Raw genomic sequence first — 13,294 nt, forward strand, 5'->3', positions numbered from 1 at the left:
TCACCTACGATAATATTTTTTAAAATAAATTAGTAAAATCAAGAAATTGAAAATCTCCGAGCACATAAATCATTTGACAAAAATACAAAGTTATCAGTAGGAGCAGTAAATTATTTGGAAGATTTGATCACATACAAATAATTGAATTCTTAGCCAGCATACTATACCTAGTTACTGGCAAAATGTTCTTATTATTCTTATCTTATTCATTTAAAGAATTAAATGCATTCGATCTAGGATTTCACCATTTAAAATATTTCTGTTAAGTCATGTAAAGGTCATATACCATTCTCTGTAGTAATGTGGTATAACATTTTCCAAAAGTACCTATTATCTCAAGGACAAGTTTAGGAGTAATAAATAAAATAATAAGTTTTATTGGCATTATATTTATTTATGTAAACGAAATACAGGCTCAATCGGGGCTACATTCAGCCAATATGACTAATGGCCCGCTTTTAACTATATTACATATTACTCACTTAATACAGAATCACATTTTATAATATTTCAACTAAATACACCAAAAGTGAATTATGAATGACGATCAAAGAAATATCACTACCAGTACTATTACGGGCATTCTAATAAACTCCTACTTACGTTATAATTTTAGTCTTATACACGTTATAACATTGGGAAGTGGGTCCAATTGGAAGTGGGCAGATATATAAGAATATAAATAATAGTATTTTTGGCGCAAGTACCAAACAGATAATCCTGGGAGACGAATAACATAAATTAACACAGAATATGAAAAATTCGAAGCTATAACTTTGAAGTAACAAAACAAGAAATTCTATGACATTGTAATTCATAAGTAGCATCCGTATCTATACTTCCAAAAGCGTCCTTAAGACTAAAATTAAAACATAAGTAGGAGCTCCAATTAAACGCACATACGCTCACGATATCAACATTTGAATACACCGTATAATGCAGTTTTATATCCTGCTACCTTATACCAAAGGCGACAATAGCATATACGACAAAAATATATCATTTGGTGTACGTTTACCGTTAAAAGTTCTATGGTTATGGTTTAAAGACAGCTTATACATCAGTATGAGGATATAAGCGCTACACTACTTGACAAAACTAAGACGGAACTAACTACTGTGTCTTGTTTCCACAAGAATATTGTCACGATCCTTCATACGGTGTATAAACTGACTTATAAAGCAATACACTAGCAAGTTTTTATAAATATAAATAAGCTTATCAAATGTTTTTTTAGTTTTGTGACCTTACATTGCGACATTTGTTGTTTTATAACATGTCAGTTAGATAATAAGGTTTATTAGTCGTAAAATATATTAAACAAGTCTGCTAGCGATAAGTTGTTCTAAACTCTGCAATACAGGCGACTTAATATTAAGAAAATACTAAATTATACATCGTTGTTTCTTAAAGTGAAAAAACAGGGAATAAAACTTGCTAGTGTATTCAAGCCTCAACCCGCGCCATTTTTGTTCAATCATTCTTTGATCGCGTATACATGACGTATACAACTCATGTTCATGAAAATAGAAAATTACGAAAGTAGGAACCTCGTCTCCTTTTTCGATTAGTCAACGCACTGTTTGCGCGTAAATTGACATTGGAATGTAGTGAAAAATAAAGATATAGTTCCAACTCTCGTAATAAACGTTAGGGTCAAAGCTTTCTTCTAAATTTTATTTTACTTTTCATAAATTGACAAATTATTACTGATGATTTACATAACGATATGACCCTGTCCTAAAAGAACGATGATAAATCAGTCTTTTACGACCAAAACAAGTCTAAGTGCAAAATAATTTACGATACGCCGATAGAATTGATTTTTATTCTCACTAAAACATTAAAAAATGACTCTAATACTTGAACTTCTGCAACACCAAAATTTTCCTAAAAAGCATGAGATGGAAATCGTTTCTAAGTTGTAAATAGTTATAATATAGAAACTTTACAATTTAGAGAAAATGTTTTTTTATCAGATTTATTCAACATTTAACGTCTATAAATAAAAAAAATACAAGACGAACACGCACCAATTTTCAAATTACAAACGTTCCGAGCTACACGACAATAATGATTTCCACATTTACGTATTTTAAAACATCAAAAATATAATATTCAAGAAATAAATATAATTTTAGAAACCCTTGCTTTTAATACAGATTCAGTAAATAGAAATAATTCGGAACGCCTGTTTAAAAAAATAAAAATATCTACTTACAATTACCGCGAATTAAGATCAGTTAGACAAACACAATTTATAATCTGTGCATAAATATTAATAATTGTTACAAAGTGCTAAATTATTAATCAATGTGTAAAACTTTTGAATACACAATATAAATAAATATATTTATTGAAACAAAAAAAGAAAAATATCATTCCTTTTGAAATAATTGCACGGGTCGAATCCTAAGATTTATTTTGATATTAAAATTGTGTTAAGTTCATCCAGGTATTATAATTCAAAGCTAAATAAATTGTTAATTACAATAATATCTAATTATACTGTTAATACATTTATTTAGTAAACTGGTGGACCTTTGTATAATGCTTGAAGTACAATACCTGAAACGGACTTAAAACAATAACAAATTCAGAAGTTGCTATTGATATAAATCGACAATGTGACGAAAATATGGGAATTATTTTTATCTAGAAAACAATGACGCTGCCACTGTTTTGTTTAACAAATCCATAACGTTTTATTACACTGATACTTCGCATAAATTTGTTATCTATTGCGATAGGTAATAACTACTGCCTTTACTAATAAATATTGCGTAAGCAAGGATTAGTTTATCTATGTTCAGTCACCTTCGATGAAGTTTGAATCTATGTGTGAGTGAAAAAGACAAAACACTGTATAACTATCACTGCTTACGCGATATCTAGTAGTAAGACAGACCATTAAAACATTAATTTGGAAACTTTAAGATATGCATTTTAATATATAGCATAGGGAATTATATAGTTTTGTGGTCAGTATTATTTATAACTGTTTCAAACAGCGAAAAACCTTAGTCGACGTATATCAATAGGAGCACTGAAATGTGCGTAGTTTTATATCTTCGAAACCAATGGAAAAATACGAAACGAAAAATTAAAGCAACCACCCGTTACTTAACTCTTTTAAGATAGCATATATAAACAAAAATACATAATATTGCTATCTATAAACCTACTAAGTACTTGCCCAGTGCATTCTTTCCACTGGTTAAGAAGTTTCAAGGCCGTACATACGAACTTAGAGCAATATGAACGTATGCGGTTAGCTTTCTAGGCATTGTAGGCAAGTACTACCGAATTTGATTCTGAGAGAAGTAATTATTAATGTGTAAGTTAAATGTCAAATATTTTACGAATTCGCGCTTTTTGTCACCAATGTGAATTTGCAGTTCATTTTCATCCACTGTCTAGAACCCATAGTCAGTTAAGTGGTTTTTAAATTTTATAGAAATGTTACTGAAAATAGTTTTTCATTTAATTTATCAATAAAATACTTAAAATTGTATGGCATCCATTACTTCTAATGAATCAACAAGGCAAAACAAATTCACCTCAATTTCATAACTCAAATCGGTAATACTGTCTTACCCGCTCCGCTCGACGCTCCGCTCATCGCTCCGTCTATGCGTGTACGGCCTCACAAAGCGCGATGTTACGTGAGCATTACTATATAGGAACAAACTGTTGTAACAAGCCGACGAGCCCCATGCCCGAGCTAACTGCTTATCTACATGTTAAATCATTCGCGCTAGTGTGCCACTTGTCCAGCACGTAGAGAAATATTCTTTAAGAAGACCTGATAATTACTGAAAAGCCATTTAATTTTGTTCGTCTGAATTTAGCAACAAGCCGCGGAATAAGAAGCAAGTATACAAGGCGGTTGACGAAGACAACGTTTCTCTGCCTTGATTACGCATCTTGTATTTATTTTTCGTGTTATGGTCAGTGGTGTGTTGCTATATTCGGATATTCAAAGTAAAATGGCGCGTTTTATGTGGATAGATAGAATAGTATAAATGCAAAATGTTACCTTATGAATGGAACGATAAGGTTGGTATTTCTTTGTATAGAGTGTTTTGTTCAATTTTGTGTTTGCATGTCTAACACGAAATAGTACACGTATTGTGAATGTAATCGAAGTTAAAATAAATAAGTAATATTTATATTTGATTTATACAAATTATAAGTTGTTTATGGCAGTATTTGTATAACATGTAGCTATTTCGGTTAATTCTAATAATTCAGTGTTAAATTGGTATTGATTTTCACAGAACACAGAAACTGCGAGAGAGACAAAAAAAACTTTTACCACAATATCAAATATTTCACTACATAACCAAACAAGCTCACACCATTAAATAAAAAAAGTCTAATACAACATATGACACTGATATTTACTGCCATGTCGTGTTGCTGGCGACGTTCGCATTCGGTTGCGAGAACGCGTTAGGGAAACTCTGCCCTAAGTTCAGACTATTGAACTGCTGTGACAACGGTTGTTGAGGCTGGGAGAAGAACTGAGTACTCGGGAACGGCTGACTCGGCATCGGTTGTTGCACCTGACCAAACGGCTGTTGAAACTGATTCATTTGCTGAAACTGACTAAATGGCTGCATCCCATTCTGAGCGGGCATGCTGTTAAAGCTCTGTTGCTGATACACGTTGCCGAACGGTTGATACGACGGCGGCACAGGCTGCACCGGCTGCACCGGATTGAATTGATTCACTAAATTGGTCGAAGGAGTTTGACTGTACAATGCTAATATACTGTCTTTAGTTAATTTTGATTTCTCCTTCTCCGTCGGCGCGGCTTGTTTGAAGAAGTTCTCCTCTTCCGCTTTGAGATCTGATTTCGGTTCCTCGGGTTTGATATCTTGTGGTTTTTCCTGTGGTGCTGAGAAAAAGCTTGAGAATATGTCGTCGTTGGCTGGTTTTGGGTCCGGTTTGGTCGTATCGAGGCCGAGGAGGTCCGCCGAGCCGTTGGACGGCTTGCTGGCTTCCGGCTGAGTGGTGGTGGGAGGTGTGGACCGGCCCAGTTTAGGACTAACTGAAGATTTCGGTTTAGGCAAGCTGGGGATTACGTCCGATTTCTGAAATGTATATAAACATCTTATTAGTGACTGGGGTATTAAAGACCAAGATCATCACGTTATGATATACTAGCTGACTCGCGCAACTTCGCTTGCGTCACATAAGAGAGATTCCTGAGATTAGCGCGTTCAAGCAAACAAACAAACTCTTCAGCTTTATAATATTAGTATAGATTAGGTTGTCTGTTGACAGAACAAGAATACGAGTGTGTTTTAGAGGATTTTAAAACTCTGCTAGAATTGGAAGTGGATAGACAGGTAAGTCAATACTTACGTTATATTTCTTATCACTGGTGGTGGGTGCAGGCAGGGGTCCTAGACCAGAAGTAGTGGATTTCTTTTTCCTTTTCTGTCTCTCTATTTCTTCATCGATCTCTTTGTCCCTGGAAACACATAGCACACATATTTCACATATCTCTATTAATGTTTGATCAAGCAAGTTGAATGCTTCGAGAAATGAAACAAATAAAAAAAATAAGGCTAAAATCAATAATCTAATGTCCAAAGGGCCAAAATAATACTTTTTTACTAATGACATATGATTAAAAAAAAACCCCAAATGGATAGAAAAAAAAGCACACTGGCCTTAGACTATAAATTAGTCCCATTACACAGCGCAATATGATCAATAGACTAACTTATTTTCAGACAATATTGTCATCTCTTTTCCTTACACCATTCCTCACAGGATAAAAAAGGACAAAAGGTAAATTTACCAGTTAACTTTAGGCGTAGGAGGCGGCACCCACTCCTTGGCGATGTACTTCTTCTGTTCATACTTGGCTCTGATGAAGGCCTCCAGCGAGGAGTCGTTCTGCGGCCGCCGGAACGAGTCGGGTAAGTTCGCCTCGTAGACCGCCCGGGCGCGGGAGTTGCCCATCTGCTGGAGAGATACCTGGAATACAAAGAGATATATGTTATTGAACATTCTTGTCAAAACTGCCTCTTTGTGTATTGCGACTGTTGATTAGGTGGCTTCAATTTCCGGTCGAATAAAGTGCTATTGCTTTTACTTATTATTTTAAAAACTAATAGCAAGGTATTAGCGGTGCCGTTAGCAAGCCACAGTAACCCCATCGTTTCCTCACGCCTCTATTTTAAAGACACTCATAGACTTGAAAATAAAGGTAATTAAAGAGAAAGATTAAAATGTAATTACCACATGAAATTATACTATGAACGAAAGAGACTCTGCTAAGTGATGTTTCTTCTTTTGGTTACACCATTTTCAAGACAATATTTTCAATAATTCCTACCTCTGTAGCCTGAAGTGTATGCTAACTCTAATAACTAGTTTGGTTTGGATTTCCGGGTCGGACAAATTGCTATTGAGAAATTCCAATTTATCTCAGAATTGCTTTATGAGCCAACTTTTTACTAAGATAGGTAAGATAACATGTAGCGGCTCGCTACATACAGCGACATCTACTAGGACCAGCGCGCAACCAACCACCACGCGCAGTGTGACTGACGTCACAAGTCCTAGATCGCGCTATCGAAGTTTGCACGGCAACTGACTATATATACAAGTTCCCGACTACAACAAACGGGCAGCCTAGGCCCACCAGGCACGATCACCTCGCCTGGTCGGAGGATCCTCCCTTTGTGTTGGAGGAACATGATCACCTCGTTCCTCCACAGTGGTGACCCCGACGTGATTGGAAGCAGCCTTCACGAGGAGCAGACCAGCAGCAGCAAACCTTCGCACCCTCATCACTCCTCACTCCTACAGCAGCAGTCGTACAACTCCAGCCAGCATCTTCGGCCACACCAGGGCACTCCACGAACATGTCGCTCACGCACATGACTGGCATACCCTACGGCCTCATCGGCATCCAACCTGGGCATCATCGTCACGCTACTCTGACGCACCCAGGGCACCGCAACGCTTCGTCTCGACTCACCGCAGACAACAAGCACCTCGCCCCGACTCACTGGGGACACTTCACCGCACACCGCACACCGCACCTCTCCGACTCCCTGGAGTTAGCGGCATACAGTTCCGACTCACTGGGACTTGCGGCATACAGTTCCGACTCACTGGGACTAGCGGCATACAGTTCCGACTCACTGGGACTAGCGGAATTCGAGTTCCGACTCACTGGAACTCATCAATGCATGGCACTGGAGAGACTGACTGACATAAAGAGAAGATCGACCTACGGTCTGAGGGGGAGTGATGTAGCGGCTCGCTACATACAGCGACATCTACTAGGACCAGTGCGCAACCAACCACCACGCGCAGTGTGACTGACGTCACAAGTCCTAGATCGCGCTATCGAAGTTTGCACGGCAACTGACTATATATACAAGTTCCCGACTACAACAGTCGGGCAGCCTAGGCCCACCAGGCACGATCACCTCGCCTGGTCGGAGGATCCTCCCTTTGTGTTGGAGGAACATGATCACCTCGTTCCTCCACAAACACATTACTCCACACCGTTTCTTACAGTCGAATATATTATAAGGTGGTACTCACCACTTGTTCAGGGGTCCATGAGTCGAGGTTGACGCTCTTCACCTTGGAGATGTGCACGCCGAGGTTGCGGTGAATGCCGGCGCACCTGATGCACAGGAATATGCCCAGGTTCCATGACGCCCAGCGAGGACCTGACACAATACAAACAGAAAAACATTGAAACACTGCTGCAACTTTAAGAGAGAAGTATAATTTCTATGTTAGAAACTTTAGACTGCCTCCGTGGCGCAATGGTTTAGGTCACCACGCCGCTACCATCGCGTCGGGAGGTTGTGGGTTCGATTCCCACACGGGACAATTATTTGTGCGATCCACAAATAATTGTTTCGGGTCTCGTTGTACTTTGTGTCCGTTGTTTGTATGTTTGTAAAAGTTCCCGCGACACAAGAGCAATTCGTAGAGTTGTCTTAAAAAAATTATCTTGGAGTTGATCAGCCGTTCAAATAGAGTTGGCCCTACGATAATAGTAACAGATACCTACTTGTACAAAGACTCGTCCATTAATCAACTAGATGACTTTATTTTAATACTAGCTGACCCGGCAAACGTTGCTTTGCCATATAAAAAAATTTGTGTCACTTAGGTGTATGAAATAATATGCTCACAAAATTTCATGAGAATCGGTCAAGCCGTTTCGGAACAGTATGGCAACGAAAACTTTGACGCGAGAATTTTTTATATTAGATAGGTAGTACATAGGACGTTTGTACAGTTTGTATTTCGATTTATAAATACTTCTCAGTTAACTATTTATTTTATACAAATATATAAACCATACGAAATTCGAACACATAACAGTTGAAAAGAAGCGTCTTCTGACGTGTTATAAGATAAAAAACTAAACACTAATTATTTATTCGGCTATCTTTTGTTACTTTACACCTGTACAAATGTATCTACATTTCTCAAATATATTATCCTCCATTCCTATAATAATAATATAATGTGGTACTTATACCACATGTATGTGTGGAGCCAGTGTCAATAAACTCAAGGTCATAATAATTGCACAGCAATCATTTATTCAGTGTCAATCAATAAACTCGCGGCGGTTCCCTTGAACTTGCTATAAATTATGATATTTAACACATTGTAGTGCATTCCGGAAATAGCAGACAAATATTTTTTTTTTTATATTAGCTCCTAATACCTAGATAGGATCTCTATGTTACATCCCCACTAATATTTAATATTATAAATACGAAAGCCTATCTGTGTGTCTTTATGCCTAAATAAACCACTAAACCGATTTCGATCAATATTTGTACAAAGACAATTTGATACCCGAGAAAGAACAAATGATAACTTTTATCCCAGTATTCTTACGTATAACTATAAATTCCATATAACTATAGTCCACGCGGACGGAACTGTGGGAAGGAGTTAGTAATTCTGATGATTGAAGCTGTTATGTTACCCTTTCACACAAACTACTGAGCAATTTCTATAAAGCTTCACAAACTCAGTATAACCTGGAATAAAACCAAGAATACATACTCCCAATCCCGGGATATTCCTACATGCATAAAACTGTCAGCAAAACCTAGGTTAACCTTACCTAGGTACCTTGATATCTCGGTCTCCATCTAACATTTTATATAAACTTTGTTTAATATAAAATGTTAGATGGAGACCTCCAGAACTCCACAGCCGTTTGTTTACTTAATAAATAAATACAACGACCACGCACCATTAAAAAGGTCCCAAGGCGATAATAATGAGTGCGTACAAAAATTTGTCATAGGAATGTAAATGTACTGCTATTCATATTATTTATACTCATAATAGAATGTTGACTAAACAGGATAATACCAGTTAAGTGTTTCCTTTTAAACAATATTAGGAGTTAAATGATGAAGGCTGAGCCTGCTGTTAATAATACAACAGGTAATTATGTGAAGGCCAGTGTAACCTGCGCCAAAACGTCAAGAAATCTATACTAATATTATAAAGCTGAAGAGTTTTTTTTTCTTTAAACGCGCTAATATCAGAAACTAGTGGTGCGACTTGAAAAAATATTTTACTGTTGGATAGCCTATTTATTGAGGAAGGCTATGGGCTATATAGCATCACGCTACGACCGATAGGGGCACAGTACCAGCAAAAAATGTTACAAAAACGGGGAAAATTCTCTCTAATGTGACGCAAGCGAAGTTGCGCGGGTCAGCTAGTCTATACTAATATTATAAAACTGAAGAGTTTGTTTGTTTGAACGCGCTTATCTCAGGAACTACGGGTCCGATTTGAAAAATTATTTCAGCGTTAGATAGCCCATTTAGCGAGAAAGGCTATAGGCTATATAACATTACGCCACGACCAACAGGAGCAGAGTAGTACGGGGAAAAACATGACCCATTCTCTCTTATGTGACGCAAGCGAAGTTGCGGTGGTTAGCTAGTTCAGGATAAAATGTATGTTCATGTTAGTGCTATGTAACGCAATCGGTAGGTAAAAGTGACCTTCTAGTCATCTAAACTGGGATTATAAATTGTTAATTAAAAGTCCCCGCGGCACAAGACAGACAGAAGACAAATCTTAGTGCGGGAGTTGTCTTTAAAAAAATAAACTGACCAATATTTATCGTAGCATTCAGCTAGCAAATAGTAAAGAACTACAAACTGGTCACTAATTTATGCAAGTGAGTGTTACTTCCACGTTTTTAGATAACATATCTATATAAGTGATAAAGATGTCAATTCTATTAATGGTTTACAATATGTTTGTATGACGTTAAATGTTTTAGTGTATTGATTACTTGTAATCTGATGGCTTACAATTAATATAGAAACAATGTGTTATTTCCTGGTTTAAGATTAAATCAAATAGTTATCATTTTTCTGTTATCTATTTATTATTGGTACATAAATATTTATAAATTATGTTTTTTGTTGCAATTTATTTGATTTGTAAAAGGTTTAAATGTGTTAATGTCAGAGTAAAGCAGACTACTTATCTTCGATGTAAATGAAGCTAGAAAATATTGTAAGTGTCATACCAAGTGGTGTTCTCTGGTCTCTGCCTACCCTAAAGGGCGGATTGATAGACAAAAGTGTGACTTTAAGTATGTATGTAAAGCAACCAATTCAACTGAAGCATAGAGATTGGTCATATTTTTTTCAAGTATTAAATAAATATTTAAATAGAAGAACATATTTTTAAAAGATTCAGATTCACAACTTATGAAAGAGTGTTAGACAAATAACAGAAAATGTATAAAATCAGCTGTAAAAATTCCATTAGATGTAATACTTAATTAGAAGTTGTGCAACTATGGCTCTATGGCATGGCAATGGTATAAGACAGTTGACATGATAATAATAGACTACATCAAAAGTTGATGTTCAGTTATCTCAGTTTTAAAACAAATAAAGATAGTAATAATTTGATTGTTTAACTGATAGTGAAAACCACTTATAGTGTTTCACTCTATTTCATCACGAAATATTTGTGTTTTAGAAAGTGGTTGAGGCTTATTTTGCTGACAGTCAATTTTCGATGGCATAGTTTTGTCGGCAATATTACGACAACTATTGTTATGAAATTAGGAGCAACAATTTAAATGTCCACTTAGCATTCCATAATGTGCGTATTTAAATTTAGTTTGAAGAACTGAAAACATGATTATTGCTGATAGGCAAGCCTGTGGGCTGATATTGATGAGATTGAGTATGGAGAAACTCAAAGACCAGGCATTGCGTTTAAAAAAAAAAGAAAATGTTCATTTTAATTTTATTGGTGGAAAGTGAGAGAACATTTTGCATGGAGATAGTCATGTCATTGCATGGAGGAGTGAAAAATAGTCTCTTTAAATGAACCAAGACAAACTATAGCAGCAATAGCTCTACCTAGGTTTATCTCTAATAGTAGGTAACTAGAAATAAGGTGCATTAAAAGGCATTGTTAGGTCTTTGAACACAAAACAATGGTGTGATAAGCTTGTAAAACAATAATACATACAGTGCCTATGCTTTCAATACCCGTAGAATTATGCAATTCAATAGCAATATAAGACTGTGTAGTAGATTTATAGATCACAAATCAATATATTTGTTCCATGAATATGATATTGACCTGGTCTATGATATTGTGATTACCGTAATAGGTAATAAGTATTCTGCTAACGCAATAATTGACACATTTATACAAAATATCATTAATATAGATTGAAAGAAATATATATATTTGGTCTGCCGCCAAACATCTTGGCATGTAAATTGACATTTTATCACTCCTTTTTCCCAAAGGGGTAGGCAAAGACCAAAGAACGACACTTGGTATGATCGTTACAAACTTACTTTGCCTCATTCACATCCATACATCTTGTCATACAGGACAAGATTTATGACCAATATTTTGTATGACCAGTTTTTTTATGTATTTTTCAGTGTATAAAAATTATAATTAATCACTGCAAAACTATGTAAATAGTTTTATTTACCTTGATGATACTTTTCCTGAAGAGATGGTTCTAAAGCTTATATTATGCAGTATTTTTTTTTTTTATTAGCACTGCCAGTCTAGAAGTGAATGTATTACATTCCAGAATTATTAGTAGGAGGTGAGTGTTATGAAATTCACTGGTCACTGTTCCAAATATTAGTATTGAATATTACATGATAGAAAAATGATTTATGATCTATGGCCAATATCAGTAACCAGAATTTGTGTACCAAAAGAGGAATAATGATTCCTAAACTTAGACTTTGAGATTTGTTAATTGAGAGACTACTGTTTAACTTAATTGTTCTCAAATAGGAACTAAAAACATTAACCTTTAAATATTTATAAAACTGTGTTGTTAATTTTTCAAACACAATCAAGTTATTTAGGTAGTTTATGGTAGGTATTTGATAGGAATTCTGCCAGCTACTTCACATATTGTTCAGGAATCACATTCTTAGACTATAAGTATAATAGAAGGAATGCATGAACGGTTATAAACGAATCATTGCGTGCAAGAAACATTCGCACGAAATACGATACTATTGTTGTAACACTGCAACAAATCATTCAACCATGAACTTGTTTACAGGGTGAGCAGAGTGCATCATAGTTCACCAACTAAACTAGCAGTACAGGATAACTGACCTATGAATTACGATATGATACTAAAACAGTTATTTCCAGATAATTATGACTCATTAAAATAATTTAGATGTTTAAAAATTGAGTTCAAGGACCCTAAATACTTTCGAGAATCTGTATAACGCAATACATTATACTAGTGCAATCCGTTCGTGACGTATCCCTACTTAATTTCAAAAGAAAAAGAGACTACTGGATAATTCAAAAGAAAGAAAAAATCCGCGTACCTTTAGCATCGCAGTCAACACAATATTTATTGTCTTCATCCTTTAACATCTGCATCAATATGTTCTGGCATCTGTCCTGAATCTGTTTAGCTCGATCTTTTTCACTTTTAGAAGACATCTCTCTGAAATATTAGTCGCAAACGATATCAAATTCAATGAAAATGGGTGGAATGCTTGTTTGTTGAAGGAAAGAGAAACCATAGACCTAAAATGACAGCAGTTTTGATGAGTTGTGTTGTCAATTTTCTCTATGATGACGAAAGATAAAAAACCTGATGAAATAGCAGAAAAATCGTAATTGTAGGGCGCTTTTTCGGTAAAATTTAAATTTTATTCCAAATTATACCAATCTCTTGATTCTCTTTATGTGTCTTAATTTTTACGTATCGATTTCCGACGTTCTT

General features: G+C 35.7%; 1 protein-coding gene across 1 annotated transcript; it reads right to left on the reverse strand.

Annotated features, from left to right (window-relative positions):
• Window positions 1-373: 373 nt before the first annotated feature.
• On the reverse strand, window positions 374-13,117 carry LOC142982552 (stromal membrane-associated protein 2-like). The gene is made up of 5 exons (XM_076129094.1): window positions 12,891-13,117; window positions 7,579-7,709; window positions 5,816-5,994; window positions 5,374-5,482; window positions 374-5,099 (listed from the first exon to the last, which is right to left on the reverse strand). Exons 1-5 carry the CDS (start codon window positions 13,006-13,008, stop codon window positions 4,404-4,406), a joined length of 1,233 nt encoding a protein of 410 aa, XP_075985209.1. The 5' UTR covers window positions 13,009-13,117; the 3' UTR covers window positions 374-4,403.
• Window positions 13,118-13,294: the final 177 nt, after the last annotated feature.

The sequence above is a fragment of the Anticarsia gemmatalis genome, chromosome 22, assembly GCF_050436995.1.
Source record: "Anticarsia gemmatalis isolate Benzon Research Colony breed Stoneville strain chromosome 22, ilAntGemm2 primary, whole genome shotgun sequence".
In the NCBI taxonomy this organism is placed as follows: Eukaryota; Metazoa; Arthropoda; class Insecta; order Lepidoptera; family Erebidae; genus Anticarsia; species Anticarsia gemmatalis.

Bases quoted from the DNA above. Each gene is read 5' to 3' on its own strand.
- LOC142982552 (XM_076129094.1), bottom strand. From the start codon at position 13,008: ATGTCTTCTAAAAGTGAAAAAGATCGAGCTAAACAGATTCAGGACAGA. The intron at 5,995-7,578 runs GTGAGTACCACC...TTTGTATTCCAG, and splicing joins CATGGACCCCTGAACAAGTG to GTATCTCTCCAGCAGATGGG. The intron at 5,483-5,815 runs GTAAATTTACCT...ATGTGTTTCCAG, and splicing joins CCTACGCCTAAAGTTAACTG to GGACAAAGAGATCGATGAAG.